General features: G+C 34.6%; 2 protein-coding genes and 1 long non-coding RNA gene across 7 annotated transcripts; 2 read left to right on the forward strand and 1 right to left on the reverse strand.

The window, feature by feature from the left end:
- Window positions 1-825: 825 nt before the first annotated feature.
- On the forward strand, window positions 826-5,599 carry LOC117417056 (extracellular calcium-sensing receptor-like). Of its 3 annotated transcripts, none has more exons than XM_034924724.2 (7): window positions 826-1,028; window positions 1,347-1,641; window positions 2,137-2,908; window positions 3,242-3,273; window positions 3,391-3,618; window positions 3,754-3,877; window positions 4,686-5,599. In XM_034924724.2, exons 1-7 carry the CDS (start codon window positions 826-828, stop codon window positions 5,597-5,599), a joined length of 2,568 nt encoding a protein of 855 aa, XP_034780615.1. The 3 variants fall into 3 exon arrangements, with proteins under 3 accessions (XP_034780615.1, XP_034780616.1, XP_033884638.1); XM_034924725.2 differs by lacking the exon at window positions 3,242-3,273 and having other exon boundaries at window positions 2,137-2,652; window positions 2,692-2,961; XM_034028747.3 differs by lacking the exon at window positions 3,242-3,273 and having other exon boundaries at window positions 2,137-2,961.
- LOC131740049 (uncharacterized) lies at window positions 4,959-18,938 on the reverse strand. The gene is made up of 3 exons (XR_009330669.1): window positions 18,425-18,938; window positions 13,993-14,077; window positions 4,959-5,038 (listed from the first exon to the last, which is right to left on the reverse strand). It is a non-coding gene; the product is annotated as an uncharacterized LOC131740049 (long non-coding RNA).
- Window positions 10,090-14,638, forward strand: LOC117416785 (extracellular calcium-sensing receptor-like). 3 transcript variants are annotated; one of them, XM_059034429.1, is made up of 7 exons: window positions 10,090-10,292; window positions 10,475-10,769; window positions 11,168-11,939; window positions 12,273-12,304; window positions 12,431-12,658; window positions 12,795-12,918; window positions 13,725-14,638. In XM_059034429.1, exons 1-7 carry the CDS (start codon window positions 10,090-10,092, stop codon window positions 14,636-14,638), a joined length of 2,568 nt encoding a protein of 855 aa, XP_058890412.1. The 3 variants fall into 3 exon arrangements, with proteins under 3 accessions (XP_058890412.1, XP_058890413.1, XP_033884065.2); XM_059034430.1 differs by lacking the exon at window positions 12,273-12,304 and having other exon boundaries at window positions 11,168-11,683; window positions 11,723-11,992; XM_034028174.3 differs by lacking the exon at window positions 12,273-12,304 and having other exon boundaries at window positions 11,168-11,992.
- Window positions 18,939-21,089: the final 2,151 nt, after the last annotated feature.

A 21,089-nucleotide genomic window follows, 5' to 3' on the forward strand; every position in this document is an offset into this window, starting at 1 on the left:
TTTTTGATTTGGTAGTAAAGAAAGCTTACTGAATTTTTATATATATATATATATATATATATAAATAACATTGTGTGTTAGTAGATACCCCTTGACTGGCTGCTGCAGTATTACATTACAGTGGCCCAGAAATATGGAGACATTAGGAAATTGCTACATGAAAGCCAAGGTGTCTATTTTAAGGATGAAAATAATGGTAGATCTAAATATCGCTCTTGAATTAGTCTTCCTAGTATTTTCTCCTAGAGGTGATTCTTTTTTTTTCACTAATGAACTTTACTAAATATAGTAAAATACACTGGAATTAGGTCTATTAAAGACAATGTTTATAAAATTCATGATAGCTAATAAGATCTGCTGCTGTTATGAGTATTAAAAAAAGACCACCAGATAAATGCATACTAATCCAGTTGACAATAAAGCAGCATTAGCACAGTTTTAGAGGACCATATTCCATATTGTGTAATATCAATTTTTTCTGACACATTATACAAAGAAACACTTCATATAACAGGAGCACTACCAGTTAGTTTTCAAAGTAATTACAAAGTGGACCCTATTCTGGGTGCAACTATTCCATATTCTTTTCCAAAAGCACAGTTATAACATAACATCCTACTTATGAGAACCAATGCTTTTATGGCATACTGAAAACTCGAAATATATACTACATGTGGGTTTGATTTAATTAATATCCCTTGTCATATCAAATTCGCACCACTTCGGTGCATCTAAACACCTGGGAGAAAATGGGTTCTATATAAACATAGCAGGTTACATTATTTTAGCTCAGGATAGGAACCATCACCCACACTGGTTTTTGAGATGCTAGTCTGTGTAGCTTTACTGATGATTCCCCTTTCGATAAGGGCAACAGAAACTGTTTGTAGACTTCAAGGAGAAACAAATACTCCAATGCTGTCAAAAGATGGAGACATTACAATTGGAGCAATCTTTTCCCTTCACAGGAAAGTTATTGACAGGAGACTTGACTACAGAACTAAACCAGAACCCCGGGAATGCCAAAGGTTAGTTAAAACATGTGCTGTACACAATCAATATTGAGTAAATTAAACAGTTCTTATACATTTTTTGTATATAATACATTTTATATGATTCTGAATATCTAAAGGACACGTATGCCATATATATATATATATATATATATATATATATATATATATATATATATATATATATATATACACAGACACACACACTGTGTTTCTATAGCTTTAGCAACATGGCAACATTAAATAAATCAGGGTTTAGTTTTTTTTTTTGGGGGGGGGGATTTATAAATATTTAGTATGTCTAAAACCTTTCTTACTTGCATATTTTTCTAGTTTAAATTTCAGAGAATTTCAGTTTGCACAAACTGTTATGTATGCCATAGAAGAGATTAATAACAGTACTGAAATACTTTTTAATATTTCATTGGGCTACGAGATCTACGACTCTTGTGCTTCCATACCCTTGTCAATCAGAGCAGCACAGGCACTTGTGAATGGCCATGAAATAATGTTCTCCTCTAATAGCTCCTGTACAAAACCATCCTTTGTACCTGCAATAATAGCAGAGTCTGGATCTTCACCCACAATAGCAATTGCCAGGACAGTTGGGCCATTTCAAATTCCTGTGGTAAGTTGCACAAAAGAGATTTATAAATAATGCATTTCGCATACATAGTTCCAAGAGATATGACAATAAAAAGTTTTTATTTTCTAATTTTCCAAAGCTAATATGATGAACAATTGTCTATCTGAAATATATATATATATATATATATATATATATATATATATATATATATATATATATATATATATATATATAAATGTGTGTGTGACATAATAAAATATTTAAATGGCGTGACATAATACAATATTTAAATAAGAAATGTTTCAAATCATCACCTTTTTTTCAAGTTACAATTTTATAACAACAGATAATGTGTGTACATAGATCACAAAAGTATTTCTTATGCATTTTGGTAATATAATGAATTATATACAGAATATATGGAAAATAATAATTTTCTAAAAAAGTGTCTCTGTTCTAAATGGTGAAAAAAAAAGTTTTTCAGCATTTAAAAGTTCAATTTATTAAAGTGTTTTACATTTTATCTTTACACAGATTAGTCACTTTGCTACTTGTGCATGTCTCAGCAACAGGAATGAGTTTCCTACGTTTTTCAGAACCATACCAAGTGATTATTATCAAAGCAGAGCCCTGGCACAGCTTGTGAAGCATTTCGGATGGACTTGGGTTGGGACCATTAGAAGTGACAATGATTATGGCAACTCAGGAATGGCTACATTTACTCAAGCAGCCCAGCAAGAGGGCGTCTGTATTGAATATTCAGAGGCCTTTTATAGAAATGATCCCAGTGAAAAGATTCTTAGAATTGTCAACATAATAAAGAAGTCTACTGCAAAAGTCATTGTTGCTTTCTTAGCTCAAAGTGATATGTTTGCTTTGCTAACAGAAATGGTAAGAGAAAATATTACTGGGATACAGTGGATAGGCAGTGAAGCATGGGTTACAAGTACAAACCTTGTAACCAAAGAAAACTATCGAGTTCTGGGTGGGTCAGTTGGATTTGCAATCCGTAAAGCTTTAATCCCAGGTTTGGAGGAGTTTCTGCAAAAAGTTCATCCATCTCAAGTCCCTGGTAACTCAATTTTAAAGGAGTTTTGGGAAACAGCATTCTCTTGCAGTATGCCAGATAATACAACTCATATCAAATCTGAATATAGTAATTCATGCACTGGTTCAGAGTCTTTACGTGAGCTAAATAACATGTTTACTGATGTATCTCAGTTAGGAATCTCAAATAATGTGTATAAAGCTGTGTATGCCATAGCTTATTCCCTCAACAATATGTTTACATGCGAAAATGGACAAGGTACCATTGGCAATAAAACCTGTGCTAACAACATACGTTTTGAACCCTGGCAGGTAAGGAATCTTGTTTTGTCCATTTTAAATAATATTTGCTAATTAACTATGTACACCAAAACTAATTCATTCATACTGTTGGGGTTGCAGAGTGGTGAAGGGATGGGTACATATGACACATTTTTAAGTTTTGTATAGATCTAGAGAACCGCTTGTCCAATTGTGATGACACTCGCAAAGGACCTTCTTTAGGGCAAGTTCCAGTATTGTATCATAATCTTGGGGTATGTGGTGTCTATCTGTCCCACTTATATGTTTACGTTACCTTTTTACATTACAGATCACTCTAATGTTGTTTTTACAGCCATACAGGTGGTGAATGTTGCATGCTTGTTAAAAGAATTAGGTTACAAAAGGTCCATTCTTTTTTACAATACCATAATCAGCAATCTGTTGCCTTAATTATTAACTTGCCCCATTTATATATAGCTTCTTCATTATATGAAAAATGTGAATTTCAAAACCAAACATGGAGAAGAAGTCTATTTTGATCAAAATGGAGATCCATCAGCAACCTATGAATTAGTGAACTGGCAGCTTAATAACAAAGGAATTACTGAATTTGTTACAATAGGTTACTATGATGCATCTGCACCATATGGACAACAATTTACTATCAAGAACATTGGGATTATTTGGGCTGGTGACAAGACGGAGGTAAGGCTAAAGATTTTATACATTTTGAGTGCTGAATAAAAGTTTAGAAGCAGTTAAAATTGTATACTGAAAGTAATTAAAACCATTAGAGCATAAGATTAATGTCTATTAAGAAATGTTTAATTTGTTTTCTAGATGCCTAAATCAGTGTGCAGTGAGAGCTGTCCTCCAGGCACTCGGAAGGCTGTTCAGAAAGGAAAGCCTGTTTGTTGCTTTGATTGCATACCATGTGCTGAAGGAGAAATCAGCAATCAGACAGGTCAGTTAAAAAAAAAACTGCAAAATTTGATACATGTTCAGTATTCACTTGTGTACGATTCCAGAATGTATTGTCAATATGAATTTATTCATCATTATCAACTAACTAACATTGAAATTGTATAAGGATTTATTGTTTATGTTTTATTAGTGTGCTAAAGAATGCTCAAATCAAGTTTCATTACAACTTAATTGAGTTTCTCTAGTTATATATTAAAAACATAATTTTGATTTACAAAGGGACAAAAAAAAGCAGAAGGCTCTCTGCATATACCACATATTCCGATAGTTAAAAACTTGCGCTAAATAATGTCTTTTTCAGGTTTCAAGATGATTGGTTAAGCGGATGTCTAGATAAAAGTAATAATGTGTGACAGGAAATCGGGCATACAGACAGCCTCTGTTTAGACCCATATTCTACTACTATTAATTCACTTTGCTTAAGAATGGCCTTACCAAGTTTTATCACAACCTGATAAGCAGTTCTGTCAATGTAAACATGTAATTGTAACACACTGACAAAAGGTCAGACAGCCAGACAGCCTCCGTACAATATATCCCCAGTCACACTGAATAGCGGTTCTCTAGGTATATGCTAAACTTAAAAAATGCAAACATGTACACCCACCTCCACTGTATCCCCATTGCAGGGGATTTGCATCTCCAGTGGGAGGTAATAGTATATTGTGTTAAAGCGTGGTAAAAAAATAAAAAACAGTTAAAAGTACAGCATGGGAAGCAAAAGCATCACCCAAATTTACTACAAATAATCTAAACATTTTTTTTTATTCTTTTACATTTTTTTGCAGATTCCATTGATTGTTTTAAGTGTCCTATGGAATACTGGTCAAATGTGAAAAGAGATCAATGCATCTTAAAGGACATTGAATTCCTGTCATTTGGAGAAATTATGGGGATGCTGCTTGTGATATTTTCACTGACTGGATCTTGCATAACCATAGCTGTAGCGATTGTTTTCTTTTATTACATTGACACCCCTATTGTTAAAGCCAACAATTCTGAACTAAGTTTCCTTCTTTTGTTTTCCTTAGCACTGTGTTTCCTTTGTTCACTTACTTTTATTGGTCAGCCCTCTTCATGGTCCTGTATGCTGTCTCACATGACATTTGGGGTCACATTTGTCCTGTGCATCTCTTGTGTTCTGGGAAAAACAATCGTCGTGTTAATGGCGTTTAGGGCTACATTACCGGGTAAGAATGTTATGAAATGGTTTGGTCCCACCCAGCAGCGCTTAAGTGTTTTTACAACCACATTCATTCAGTGTTTAATATGTACACTTTGGCTACTGATATCACCTCCCTTTCCAAATAGAAATATGAGACACTACAAGGATAAAATTATATTAGAATGCGACCTGGGATCTGCTACAGCATTTTATGCTGTGTTAGGGTATATTGGATTTCTCTCTGCTATGTGCTTTGTGCTCGCTTTTCTGGCTCGTAACCTACCAGATAACTTTAACGAAGCTAAATACATTACATTTAGCATGCTCATATTCTGTGCAGTTTGGATCACCTTTATACCAGCTTATGTCAGCTCACCTGGGAAGTACACAGTTGCTGTAGAAATATTTGCAATGTTAGCTTCAAGTTTTGGTTTGCTTTTCTGTATTTTTGCACCCAAATGTTACATAATATTACTTAAACCTGAGAAAAATACAAAAAAGCACTTGATGGGCCGAACATCCACAAAATTAATTTGACATTCTTTTTCTTTTCATGACACATCCCTTTTCCTACATACAAACTGGACGTATGTCTATATGTCTTACCAAAATGGAATGTTGCATTTACAATGTACTATTATTTATCAAGACATACAATTTATAACTTGGTCAGCATGCTTTGGGGTAGAATTGTAATATGTTCTAGAGACGTCATGGAATATATGTATGACGTATTTTGTAGGTGTTTCATATATCTGTACATTCAAACTAATGTATTTTTCAAACTGTATTCTACTCCAGTCTTGGATATTGTTTTCCAGTTGCAGGTTCACACTAATAAAAATTGCTCTCTGTCCACCATAAAATATGTAGGCCTATATATATATAAATATCCTAAATGTTTTTTCACATAGAGTACTAATCTACCTGGCTACCTTATGGTACCAAAAGAAGACCCCTGAGTGAATGGATCTAGTTAGGTTTAAGAACAGTAGCAAATACAAACAAAAGCATAGTATATGTGTAGAAGTTGTACTTCTTTAAATGTACGCAGCTAATGATATTAGTACGATTTTCAAATTAGGAATACGAATAGGGAAATAGATTCAGATGTACCACCCATGCATACTTAGCTAACCTGTTCCTGTATGGAGGAAACCTGTAACTTTATTCCTTTTGAAATTACACAATCACAAAGGGCCCCCCACCTTGTTTCTGCTTCTCTATAGTCAGAGGTTTGACAAACACACCTGAAATATGAAGCACACACTGCGGTGTATAAAGGCTATCATATACATGACTCAATTATATGCAATTCAAAGTTTTTTTGTATTATATTTTTTTTTTTTTGTCAATCAAAGCTGAAACTAACAAATCAGAGCTAACATATTGCCTTCCTGTAGGTGGGACGTAGAGCGAGAACTCGGCAGTGTTAAGGTCATGTGATCGCTCTGCTGGCAGATGTAAACAGTGTGTTCAGTATTAATAAAATTAAAATAAGTCGAATCCGCTCCCAAAGAATACGTTTTGCAAAGTATAAAGAACAAAAAAGGCAGTTACAGTAATTTGAAAGCATTAGTACAGTGGACTCAGTTTTGAGGTGCTGGAATGTTTTTTTTTATTTTGCAGAAATGTTTTCATACTAACTTTTGTACTTGATAACATTCATTTAAAAATTCAATTGATGCCTATGATGAATACGTTTTTGTGACTAATTAGCTACAGTATTAACATTTAAAATATTGAGTACTTTGATGTATGTTTCAATATGAACTAAATCAAGTTATATTAATCAAACTCATAAATCTTGTTACATACCAGTAATTGATTTATTAAAGTGTTTGGATACACTGCTATTTTACTGATTACTGGCTCGTCCACAGTCGTCTTAAAATAACGCTAGAATATGTTTTGTTGGAAAAAAAAACAAACAAAAAAAACAAAGTTTTTTGACTAATTCCAATTTCGTGGCAGATGGATTTATTTTCATAAGTTTTCTTTTGGTTAAGTGCCGCAGCTTAGCTCCGATTTTTTTTTTTTTTTTTGGGGGGGGGTGGAGATGTTGTAAGCCAACTGAATGTAATTTTGTATTTGGTTGTACGAGTAGTGGCGAAAAAAGTAACTTCTGCAAGGCTCTCGTTTCTTCTGTATTGTGCACATTCGTTTTTTGTGCATGATCAGCGTGAGAGATAACGGCTGGACGTTTTAGTTACACAGTGTTCAGAAATTAGGATCAAAGAGTTATGTTTTTGTGCACGTTGTACTGGTTTTAGTCAAAAGTGATTCCTGTTCAGGTATTTGTGAATGGGAATAATAAGAGACATGCACTTCTTTCTTGTTTGATAACCAAGAAAAATAACTGAATTTCTAAAATGCTCAATTATACAAAGGTGCTTAATTTAAAGATTTGATAAAAAAACATCTGTTTAGTTTTTGCAATTTATTTTATTTACTAAAATTAAAGTGTCTCAAAAAATGTTATTTTCACTCGTGCATATTCTATGTGATTTCAATATTTCACAATATTTATTAAAATGAATAAAGGAAAGTTTAGATTAAGTTTATTTGTAATGTTACAGGTCTAAAAAATAAAATGTTTTTAATTTGACATTTTCCCAAGGAGTGCTAATAGTGGGCTGCAGTGCCTAATGCAGTTGATCAGGTGGGCCTCGGGTAAAAAAGTTTGGGAGCCCCTGGTTTAAAGAATAGCGCTCTTAATTACATCCAAGTTGTTTCTTGTTTGTTGGAATCAACTGCTATAACATTTTACTGTGGTATACAATGATAAAATCATTGCAAAGTGGGCATGGTTAGGGCTCTGGACTCTTGAGCGGAGGGTTGTGGGTTCAATCCCCAGTGGGGGACACTGCTGTTGTACCCTTGAGCAAGGTACTTTACCTAGATTGCTCCAGTAAAAACCCAACTGTATAAATGGGTAATTGTATGTAAAGTAATGTGATATCTGTATAATATGAAATAATGTATAATGTGATATCTTGTAACAATTGTAAGTCGCCCTGGATAAGGGCGTCTGCTAAGAAATTATAAGAAGAAGAAGCATAGGCAAAGCATAGGAAGCCACAGTAAATCACAGATAAGTATGGTAAAATATTGTAGTAACTACCATGGTTTCTCATTGTAAAGAACAGTGAATTCATAGTCCAGAAGGAAAAAAAATAATAAATAACTGCTAAATTACAGTCCTGGTCAGATCTGTATTGCTTTGCTACATTTCAGCATTGAATGAGTTTCTTATTTAAATAAATACAGAATTGCAATAATATAAAGAAACATAAACACTGTCTCTATCAGGGATCTCCAACCCTGGTCCTGGAGAGCCACCGATCCTGCAGGTTTTCTAGGTGTCTTTACATCATCACTGGCTAAAGATCTGGAACACCTGTTAATCTTAACTGAGTAAGTCAATAATTGGTGCAATTAAGTAACTGAGAGCTTGGTTAAAACGAAAACCAGAAGACCCAGTAACTCTACAGGACCAGGGTTGGAGACCAATATTTAATGACAAATAATGAATCAATCAATTCTGTATCTATAATCATGGTTATAATAATAAAAAAAAAAAATACAGGACATGTCAATAGCATACACGTCAGTTAAAAAATGAACAAAAACAAGGAAATGTTAAGCTCTCTGAGACAACAAACTGAATATCCTTCTTTTACCAGCAAGCAGTGCTAGATCAATCACCACGACAAAATTAAGCAACAAATAAGCATTACACATTTGCTAAATGGGGAGCTTTTGCTTATTATCCCGCAGAGAAATTTTAATAACATAAAATATGTAGGCTACTTTCAGTTTACTAATAGTTTATCGCTTTTTTGGTAGACCCCAAACCAGTATCCATGATACACTTCTCAAAGCTGAGAAAAATACAGAGCACCATACCCCGTGGGGAAGCTGACAGCTTCCATTTGCCCTCTTTAAAAGGCAGAGGCGCCCCTGAAAAGACATCAAACCGGATGATTACCGGGACCCTGAGCTAAAAGTTGTTTAGGCATGCGCAGTGCGCTGCGTACTACTTTTTATCTGTGTACCTGTAAATAAACACTACACCGGTTTTCAGCCATGGTGATCTGCAATAGCTAGGTTGGACAGCTTAATTATATACCTCTGGGTTAATTATGTTCTTTTTTCTTTAATTAATAAGTCATGTGACAAATTAGTTGAAATATTATTCACTGCTATCGATATGTCACCCCATCAATGGACATTTGAAAAACAATTTGGGCAAGAGCAGTAAAACAGATTATTAAACAACCAGGCACGAGGCATTTACAAATCACAGCTTTATTACATGAGCTTAACACTGTGCTTTAGAGTTTCACTCAGACAAGATGTCACCTGACAACCATGGATTTCTCAATCAAAATAACATTGTGTGTTAGTAGATACCCTTTGACCGGCTGCTGCATTGTATTTTCTCCTAGAGGTGATTCTTTTTTTTGCACTTATTAATCTTACTAAATATAGTAAAATACAGTAGAATTAGGTCTATTAAAGACAATGTTTATAACTAATAAGCTAATAGCTAATAAGATCTGCTGCTGTTATGAGTATTAAAAAAAGACCCCCAGATAAATGCATACTAATTATCCAGTTGACAATTACGCAGCATTAACACAGTTTTAGAGGACCATATTCCATATTTGTGTATTATCAATTTTTTCTGACACATTATACAAAGAAACACTTCATATAACAGGAGCACTACCAGTTAGTTTTCAAAGTAATTACAAAGTGGACCCTATTCTGGGTGCAACTATTCCATATTTTTTTCCAAAAGCACAGTATAACATCCTACTTATGAGAACCAATGCTTTTATGGCATACTGAAAACACTGAACGTATACTACCTGTGGATTTGACTTAATTAATATCCCTTGTCATATCAAATTCGCACCACGTACATCTAAACACCTGGGAGAAAATGGGTTCTATATAAACATAGCAGGTTACATTATTTTAGCTCAGGACAGGAACCATCACCCACACTGGTTTTTGAGATGCTAGTCTGTGTAGCTTTACTGATGATTCCCCTTTCGATAAGGGCAACAGAAACTGTCTGTAGACTTCAAGGAGCAACAAATATTCCAATGCTGTCAAAAGACGGAGACATTACAATTGGAGCAATCTTTTCCCTTCACAGGAAAGTTATTGACAGGAGACTTGACTACAGAACTAAACCAGAACCCCGGGAATGCCAAAGGTTAGTACATGTGCTGTAAGAAAAAAAAAAAAAAAATATATATATATATATATATACACACTGTGTTTCTATAACTTTAGGAACACCAAAATACATGGCAACATTAAATAAATGAGGGGGGGGGGCAGATTTAGAAATATTTAGTATGTCTAAAACCTCTCTTACTTGCATATTTTTCTTAGATTAGATTTCACAGAATTTCAGTTTGCACAAACTGTTATGTATGCCATAGAAGAGATTAACAACAGTACTGAAATACTTTTTAATATTTCATTGGGCTATGAGATCTACGACTCTTGTGCTTCCATACCCTTGTCAATCAGAGCAGCACAGGCACTTGTGAATGGCCATGAAATAATGTTCTCCTCTAATAGCTCCTGTACAAAACCATCCTTTGTACCTGCAATAATAGCAGAGTCTGGATCTTCACCCACTATAGCAATTGCCAGGACTGTTGGGCCATTTCAAATTCCTGTGGTAAGTTGCACAAAAGAGATTTATAAATAATGCATTTTGCATACATAGTTCCAAGAGATATGACAATAGAAAGTTTAATTTTCTATATATATATTTGTGTGACATAATAAAATATTTAAATGGTGTGACATAATACAATATTTAAATAAGAAATGTTTCAAATCATCACTTTTTTTCCCAAGTTACAATTTTATAATAACAGATAATGTGTGTACATAGATCACAAAAGTATTTCTTATGCATTTTGGTATTATAATGAATTACTCAATATATACAGAATAAACTGAAAATAATAATTTTGTAAAAGAGCGTCACTGTTTTAAATGGTTTAAAAAAAAGTTTTTCAGCATTTAAAAGTTCAATTTATTAAAGTGTTTTTACATTTTATCTTTACACAGATTAGTCACTTTGCTACTTGTGCATGTCTCAGCAACAGGAATGAGTTTCCTACGTTTTTCAGAACCATACCAAGTGATTACTATCAAAGCAGAGCCCTGGCACAGCTTGTGAAGCATTTCGGATGGACTTGGGTTGGGACCATTAGAAGTGACAATGATTATGGCAACTCAGGAATGGCTACATTTACTCAAGCAGCCCAGCAAGAGGGCGTCTGTATTGAATATTCAGAGGCCTTTTATAGAAATGATCCCAGTGAAAAGATTCTTAGAATTGTCAACATAATAAAGAAGTCTACTGCAAAAGTCATTGTTGCTTTCTTAGCTCAAAGTGATATGTTTGCTTTGCTAACAGAAATGGTAAGAGAAAATATTACTGGGATACAGTGGATAGGCAGTGAAGCATGGGTTACAAGCACAAACCTTGTAACCAAAGAAAACCATCGAGTTCTGGGTGGGTCAATTGGATTTGCAATCCGTAAAGCTTTAATCCCAGGTTTGGAGGAGTTTCTGCAAAAAGTTCATCCATCTCAAATCCCTGGTAACTCAATTTTAAAGGAGTTTTGGGAAACAGCATTCTCTTGCAGTATGCCAGATAATACAACTCATATCAAATCTGAATATAGTAATTCATGCACTGGTTCAGAGTCTTTACGTGAGCTAAATAACACGTTTACTGACGTATCTCAGTTAGGAATCTCAAATAATGTGTATAAAGCTGTGTATGCCATAGCTTATTCCCTCAACAATATGTTTACATGCGAAAATGGACAAGGTACCATTGGCAATAAAACCTGTGCTAACAACATACGTTTTGAACCCTGGCAGGTAAGGAATCTTGTTTTGTCCATTTTAAATAATATTTGCTAATTAACTATGTACACCAAAACTAATTCATTCATACTGTTGGGGTTGCAGAGTGGTGAAGGGATGGGTACATATGACACATTTTTAAGTTTTGTATAGATCTAGAGAACCGCTTGTCCAATTGTGATGACACTCGCAAAGGACCTTCTTTAGGGCAAGTTCCAGTATTGTATCATAATCTTGGGGTATGTGGTGTCTATGTGTCCCACTTATATGTTTACGTTACCTTTTTACATTACAGATCACTCTAATGTTGTTTTTACAGCCATACAGGTGGTGAATGTTGCATGCTTGTTAAAAGAATTAGGTTACAAAAGGTCCATTCTTTTTTACAATACCATAATCAGCAATCTGAACTATCTGTTGCCTTAATTATTAACTTGCCCCATTTATATATAGCTTCTTCATTATATGAAAAATGTGAATTTCAAAACCAAACATGGAGAAGAAGTCTATTTTGATCAAAATGGAGATCCATCAGCAACCTATGAATTAGTGAACTGGCAGCTTAATAACAAAGGAATTACTGAATTTGTTACAATAGGTTACTATGATGCATCTGCACCATATGGACAACAATTTACTATCAAGAACATTGGGATTATCTGGGCTGGTGACAAGACGGAGGTAAGGCTAAAGATTTTATACATTTTGAGCACTGAATAACAGTTTAGAAGTAGTTAAAAATTGTATATTGAAAGTAATTTAAACCATTAGAGCATAAGATTAATGTCTATTAAGAAATGTTTAATTTGTTTTCTAGGTGCCTAAATCAGTGTGCAGTGAGAGCTGTCCTCCAGGCACTCGGAAGGCTGTTCAGAAAGGAAAGCCTGTTTGTTGCTTTGATTGCATACCATGTGCTGAAGGAGAAATCAGCAATCAGACAGGTCAGTTAAAAAAAAACTGCAAAATTTGATACATGTTCCGTATTCACTTGTGTACGATTCCAGAATGTATTGTCAATATGAATTTATTTATCATTATCAACTAACTAACATTGAAATTGTATAAGGATTTATTGTTTATGTTTTATTAGTGTGCTAAAGAATGCTCAAATCAAGTTTCATTACAACTTAATTGAGTTTCTCTAGTTATATATTAAAAACATAATTTTGATTTACAAAGGGACAAAAAAAAGCAGAAGGCTCTCTGCATATACCACATATTCCGATAGTTAAAAACTTGCGCTAAATAATGTCTTTTTCAGGTTTCAAGATGATTGGTTAAGCGGATGTCTAGATAAAAGTAATAATGTGTGACAGGAAATCGGGCATACAGACAGCCTCTGTTTAGACCCATATTCTACTACTATTAATTCACTTTGCTTAAGAATGGCCTTACCAAGTTTTATCACAACCTGATAAGCAGTTCTGTCAATGTAAACATGTAATTGTAACACACTGACAAAAGGTCAGACAGCCAGACAGCCTCCGTACAAAATATCCCCAGACACACTGAATAGCGGTTCTCTAGGTATATGCTAAACTTAAAAAATGCAAACATGTACACCCACCTCCACTGTATCCCCTTTGCAGGGGATTTGCATCTCCAGTGGGAGGTAATAGTATATTGTGTTAAAGCGTGGTAAAAAAATAAAAAACAGTTAAAAGTACAGCATGGGAAGCAAAAGCATCACCCAAATTTACTACAAATAATCTAAACATTTTTTTTATTCTTTTACATTTTTTTGCAGATTCCATTGATTGTTTAAAGTGTCCTATGGAATACTGGTCAAATGTGAAAAGAGATCAATGTATCTTAAAGGACATTGAATTCCTGTCATTTGGAGAAATTATGGGGATGCTGCTTGTGATATTTTCACTGACTGGATCTTGCATAACCATAGCTGTAGCGATTGTTTTCTTTTATTACATTGACACCCCTATTGTTAAAGCCAACAATTCTGAACTAAGTTTCCTTCTTTTGTTTTCCTTAGCACTGTGTTTCCTTTGTTCACTTACTTTTATTGGTCAGCCCTCTTCATGGTCCTGTATGCTGTCTCACATGACATTTGGGGTCACATTTGTCCTGTGCATCTCTTGTGTTCTGGGAAAAACAATCGTCGTGTTAATGGCGTTTAGGGCTACATTACCGGGTAAGAATATTATGAAATGGTTTGGTCCCACCCAGCAGCGCTTAAGTGTTTTTACATCCACATTCATTCAGTGTTTAATATGTACACTTTGGCTACTGATATCACCTCCCTTTCCAAATAGAAATATGAGACACTACAAGGATAAAATTATATTAGAATGCGACCTGGGATCTGCTACAGCATTTTATGCTGTGTTAGGGTATATTGGATTTCTCTCTGCTATGTGCTTTGTGCTTGCTTTTCTGGCTCGTAACCTACCAGATAACTTTAATGAAGCGAAATACATTACATTTAGCATGCTCATATTCTGTGCAGTTTGGATCACCTTTATACCAGCTTATGTCAGCTCACCTGGGAAGTACACAGTTGCTGTAGAAATATTTGCAATGTTAGCTTCAAGTTTTGGTTTGCTTTTCTGTATTTTTGCACCCAAATGTTACATAATATTACTTAAACCTGAGAAAAATACAAAAAAGCACTTGATGGGCCGAACATCCACAAAATCAGTTTGACGTTCTTTTTCTTTTTATGACACATCCCTTTTCCTTCATACAAACTGGACGTATGTCTATATGGCTTACCAAAATGGAATGTTGCATTTACAATGTACTATTATTTATCAAGACATACAATTTATAACTTGGTCAGCATGCTTTGGGGTAGAATTGTAATATGTTGTAGAGATGTCATGGTATATATGTATGACGTATTTTGTAGGTGTTTCATATATCTGTACATTCAAACTAATGTATTTTTCAAACTGTATTCTACTCCAGTCTTGGATATTGTTTTCCAGTTGCAGGTTCACACTAATAAAAATTGCTCTCTGTCCACCATAAAATATGTAGGCCTATATATATATAAATGTCCTAAACGTTTTTTCACATAGAGTACTAATCTACCTGGCTACCTTATTATACCAAAAGAAGACCCCTGAGTGAATGGATCTAGTTAGGTTTAAGAACAGTAGCAAATACAAACAAAAGCATAGTATATGTGTAGAAGTTGTACTTCTTTAAATGTACACAGCTAATGATATTAGTACGATTTTCAAATTAGGAATACGAATAGGGAAATAGATTCAGATGTACCACCCATGCATACTTAGCTAACCTGTTCCTGTATGGAGGAAACCTGTAACTGTATTCCTTTTGAAATTACACAATCACAAAGGGCCCCCCACCTTGTTTCTGCTTCTCTATAGTCAGAGGTTTGACAAACACACCTGAAATATGAAGCACACACTGCGGTGTATAAAGGCTATCATATACATGACTCAATTATATGCATTTCAAGACACGTTTTTTGTATTATATAAAAGTGAAATCTCCCTTTTTCAAGTAAGTGTAATTGAATCCCTTGACCCATGCGTACCTACTGTTAGGTAACCATTAGCAATTTCTCCATCTACATTGTTAACTGCTAAATTAAAGTCCTGGTCTCATCTGTATTGTTATGCTATTTTCAGCACTGAATGAGTTTCTTATTTAAATAAATGCAGAACTGCAAAAATATAAAGAAACAAAAACACTGGAAGTTATTTTGAGATATCTTAACCCTTTGCAGTCCATTTATTCAGCGTGTCTCAGGCTCGTCAGGTCCAATTTATTTTCACACACGCAGTTTATTTTAGACAAGCTGTTTAAAAGTATTTTTTTCCTATAAAACAGGTTTAAAAGGCACCGCATATCAACAGGACACTCAGTACTGCATCTCCAGTCCCGCCCCACCCCTTGTTCGCTGTATTTTTCACATACCTCTTCATAGCTGTGCATACAGATAAATCATCTCCTGATCACTCGTTTTATCACCAAACTCCTCAATAATGCGATCCAAGTCATTATTTAATTACTAGAACATCTCAAAAAGCTCTGCAAATGTCTGTGATATTCTTTGAGCGCTGAATGCAGAAGCAGCTATCTTATTTGTTTATGTCCGTGTTATCTCTGTGGTGCCGGGGCTATGTGTATTGCTCAGATCCGCCCTTTTTTTTCGGCTTCTCTCAGCTCCTATCGGTCTCACTCGGCCATTGAATGGTTTTCTCGGCTTTTTCCGGAGAAAAAACAACTAGAGACCTGTGTTTTACATCTTTTTGATGATGTCGGACCTGGTCCGACATTGGACCACAAAGGGTTAAAATCATTTAGAGATATCTGTAAATGATTTAGAGATATCTCTAAATTATTTTAAGATATCTCAAAATAACTTCCTGATCATTTAGAGATATCTCTAAATACCTTTGTGTTTGTTTAGAGATATCTCTAAATCATTTACAGATATATCAAAATAACTTCCTGTTCATTTAGAGATATCTCTAAATCATTTGAAGATATCTTCAAATGAACAGGAAGCCATTTAAAGATATCTCGAAATGACTTCCTGTGAAAATGCTCTATGTTTTGAATGGACTTCCTGTCCATTCAGAGATACAGTACAACATCGCAGACCTGGCCCCCTGTGGACTGGGGGTATAGACGGATATGTGAAAAAGTCGGATTTGCGATCATCTATAGGAAAAGAATTTACACATCCATAAATAGGTTAGCGAACAAAAACAACTCACAGACTGCTTTAAACATGGAGAAATGTTTTGCTTTAAAAGTAAGCAAACGTAAACAAGATTAATTAGGCTACAAATACAAGCCATCTCCATGCAAAGCTTTTTAAAGAAAAAATACAAAACAAACGGTAAATGTACAGTAGCCTGCAACTGATGGCTTCTTTCTTAACTCTAGAAGTCCCTGCCTCTGCTTTTTTAATATCTCTGTCACGGTACTTTGCACTCTTTCTTGATATTGCCAGTAGCTGATAAGCAGCTCGGTTTGGAATATTGCTTCGGCTATTTTAAACAAATGGCCGGTAAGCATTGCGTTTATGAATTATTATTATTAATTTCTTAGCAGACGCCCTTATCCAGGGCGACTTACAATTGTTACAAGATATCACATTATTTTTACATACAATTACATTATTTTTTACAAATGATTTTTACATACAATTACCCATTTATACAGTTGGGTTTTTACTGGAGCAATCTATGTAAAGTACCTTGCTTATGGGTTCAGCAGCAGTGTCACCCACCAGGGATTGAACCCACAACCCTCCGGTCAAGAGTCCAGAGCCCTAACCACTACTCCACACTGCTACCCTAAAGCTTGCCGCCAATATCTGCAAGCGTGCGCTCCATCATAAAAACACATTGCACACAAAAAACTTTCTTGACACGTGTATTGAAACGTCACTGCTACACGCAGCTGACTGACATACGCACACAGCCACCTCTCTTAAAGGGGAACACACCAAAAGGCTGATTGCTATAACACTTTCTTTCTGCTTCCATCGCGGAAGCTGCATTTGCTGCCAATGCCATTACTCTTGTAGCCTACTTTTTATATTTATTTATTTATTTATTTATTTATTTATTTATTTAGCGAGGCAGTTAATTGATCAGGGCGGTTATGTGACGGTCGGTATGTGACGTTCCACTGTACCTCTAAATGAACAGGAAGTTATTTAGAGATATCTCTAACTGAAAAGGAAGTTGTATTGAGATATCTCTAAATGATTTAGAGAGATCTCTAAATGAAAATGAAGTTATTTCGAGATATCTCTAAATGATTTAGAAGTATCTCTAAATGAAAATGAAGTTATTTTGAGATATCTCTAAATGATTTAGAAGTATCTCTAAATGAACAGGAAGTTATTTCGAGATATCTGTAAATGATTTCGAGATATCACTGATAAACATGAAGTTATTTTTAGATATCTTAAATTGAATTTCAGATATCTTTAAATGATTTAAAGATATCTCAAAGTGCATTTTAGATATCCCATTTAAAGCTCCATTTAGAGATATCTGTAAATCAATTTAAGATATCACTAAATGTATTTTAGATATCTCAAAATGACTTAGAGATATCTTTAAATACGTAAAGATATCTTCAAATATCTTCAGATATCTAAAAATCGTAGTTTTATACCTCTTCGACGTAGCGTTGTAGCAGAACCTCCAAAATATCTTTAGGGTATGACAGTAAGGACCCAAAGCGTGTCCTTCACAGTGCCATTTAAAGTCCCAACCATACTGTTTATAAATTAACCATACTGTTAATAAATTAACCAATTAATTATTTCCTGAACAGCGCCTCATATGCGTGAATATTGTGCATCTATCCTCAAATAATTGTGGTTATGTCACTGTGTTTCAGCATTCCTGATCAACTAAAGGGCAAACGAGTGCAGTTCTAAAATGACATTATTTTGCACAAAATACAAAAATAATAATTAATAGCACATACCTTTGTAGACTTCAGCAAATGGTCTTTGGTATTTTCTTTCATTTGGTATGTTTGTATCCTGTGTGTTCTCTGGTCTAGTGTCTTCTAGATCAATATAGAAATTGAAGACACTCCTGCATTATAGGTGACGCGCCTCGGTTCTTACAGTATTTTATTAAAGACACTCCAATATGATCGGATCTGAATATATTTTCCGATATCGCTGTATGAATAAGTTCTAAGCTCTATCTAAAGCCTGTTTTAAAAAAATCCCCGAGCCGATTTGCCTTTGTGATTCATACCTCCCCACCCATGCACTCAAGGGGTTTCCCTGCACACTGACAATGCAACAATACATACATCTTCATACATGTTTAAAAGCTTATATCGTCTTTTTGAGGAATCAGAGTTTTGAATGGTTGGCATTTTAAAACTTGTGCTATGTTTGTGTCGTATTTTTAAATATTTCTACAAGAAAAAAAAAACAACTAGTAAACTGCATTTAGTATACGCATTTTAAAAAACAAAAAAGTCACCGACTATCATGTGCTAAAACGTTCACCGTCATTCAAGTGGCATTCTAAACGGACGAAATACCATAATAATAATAATAATAATAATAATAATAATAATAATAATAATAATAATAATAATAATAATAATTTCAGAACTAATTGGTTGCCTGTGCACCGCTGCGGTGGTTTGAGGCACATTTGAATCTTCATTATGAGATTGCTCTAGGGCTGTTAAAGGTTCTTACTTACCCGACGCACATTCAATGAATACAAAATATTTACAACAAAGTCTAAGTTGTTTCTGTGTAGAAACTTAATAAAATCCCCCAGAACACTGTTTTATTTTTAAGTTTAGGTATTGCCTACCCAACGTTGCATTAATGTTTGCCTCAGATATGTTAATTAAATACCTACCTACCCTTTTTTTTTTTTTTTTTTTTTTTTGAGTGGTGGGCGGGGGGTTCCTGAATTATAGAATCAAAGCTAGCTATACATGTTTTGCTTTTTGGAAACCATTTTTAATTCTCCTCTTACACTGTCACAGTAAACTATCACTGGCAAATCCTAACAGTCTGGCTTATCCACTTGCATTGTAAGAAGCCGTTTTTCTTGTTTATAATAAAGAAAGAAGATATGCTATGTTTGAAACCGAACCAGCAACAACAAAATGTGTAGGGTAAGTTAATTTGTATTGATGTTGTGTAGTACATATTAAACAATTGCTGGAAAAAAAATATCTTATTTCTTGATAACACAATGATTTCCCCAACATGTAACTTATGCTTTGTATTTAAAACACAAGCAGAATAGTACTGTTAATAATACTACTAATAACTTTAATTTTTTTTTTTAATGTTTGATCTGAGAGCATTTCGCTGGTCACAGATGGTGATATTTACAATACAAGAAATAAACATGGACCATATTTTGTTACCTAATGTGACACTGGGATATACAATCTTTGACTCTTGTGCTTCTCCAACCAAAGCTGTAAGAGCAGCTCACACTCTACTCAATGGGCAAGAAGAAACAAAATACAATTCTGGATGTCCTTCTTCAGTCCCTGTTATTATAATAGGAGTCTGGGTCATCGCAATCGATAGCGATTTCAAGGACATTTGGACCCTTAAGAATGCTCATGGTAAAGTGAAATTACTCTGATTAATCAATGTATTTAGACTACTGTGCACTGTACCTAGTGACTTTTATCTTTAGACATCATAAATTGGCACCTAAAAAATTGAATAGTTGATCATGTGCTAGTTGGCTATTTTGATGCATCCTCTGATATAGGAACTAAACTTGTAATTAATGAAGATAGCATTATCTGGAATAGTGGGAAAATGGTAAGCATGTCTTCATACAGATTTTGTTCACCTAATATGTTACATGTATTGTAAGGAGAGCAGGTCACACTGTTACTTAGCATGGGAAGGGGGAGTGAGTGAATAAGTGGGGAGAATGTGTGTTGTTATTTCTGGGGGTTGCAGAGCATGGAGGTGACTGGTTGATGAGCTGGACAGCAGCAGGAAATGGTGGGAGGTTATATAATAAGGGGGTGCATGAGCCTGGGGACTGGAGACAGTCCAGAGCTGAACTTGAATGAGAAACTGTGGGTGCGACTGAGCGAGCATGTGAGCTGTGACTGAAGAGAATATGCAGTGAAACTGCCAAGACTAAAACATAGGGTTATTATTTTGGTGCCGTGAATTCCGGCCCCTGCCAGGAATTCTCTGTAGTTTCAAATAAAACAAACATTTTGAGTATTCAACACTGTCTCCCTACTACTTCCTAAACATGAAAACATTGCAATATACTAAATCAACGGATCAAGCTTATTATGGTAGTATATTATGATATATACACACTATGTTGTTTCTGCACAGCAACACAAATACACATGCGACTGCACAATTTATGTATTTTGTCTAAAAGGTTCCAAAATCAGTGTGCACAGAAACTTGTCCTCCTGGTACAGGAAAATCAATAAGAACGGGACAACCTATCTGCTGTTTTGACTGCATTCCGTGTGCTGATGGTAATATAAGTAATGAAACAGGTATGTACTAAATTTATTTTATAGGGTGTCTAAAGAAATTGTATTCATAACTGTACCTTAAAATATAGTATATCTGAAAACCAAAGTTCAGTTAATTTAAGACAACAACTGC

This window comes from Acipenser ruthenus, chromosome 12 (assembly GCF_902713425.1).
Source record: "Acipenser ruthenus chromosome 12, fAciRut3.2 maternal haplotype, whole genome shotgun sequence".
NCBI lineage: Eukaryota > Metazoa > Chordata > Actinopteri > Acipenseriformes > Acipenseridae > Acipenser > Acipenser ruthenus.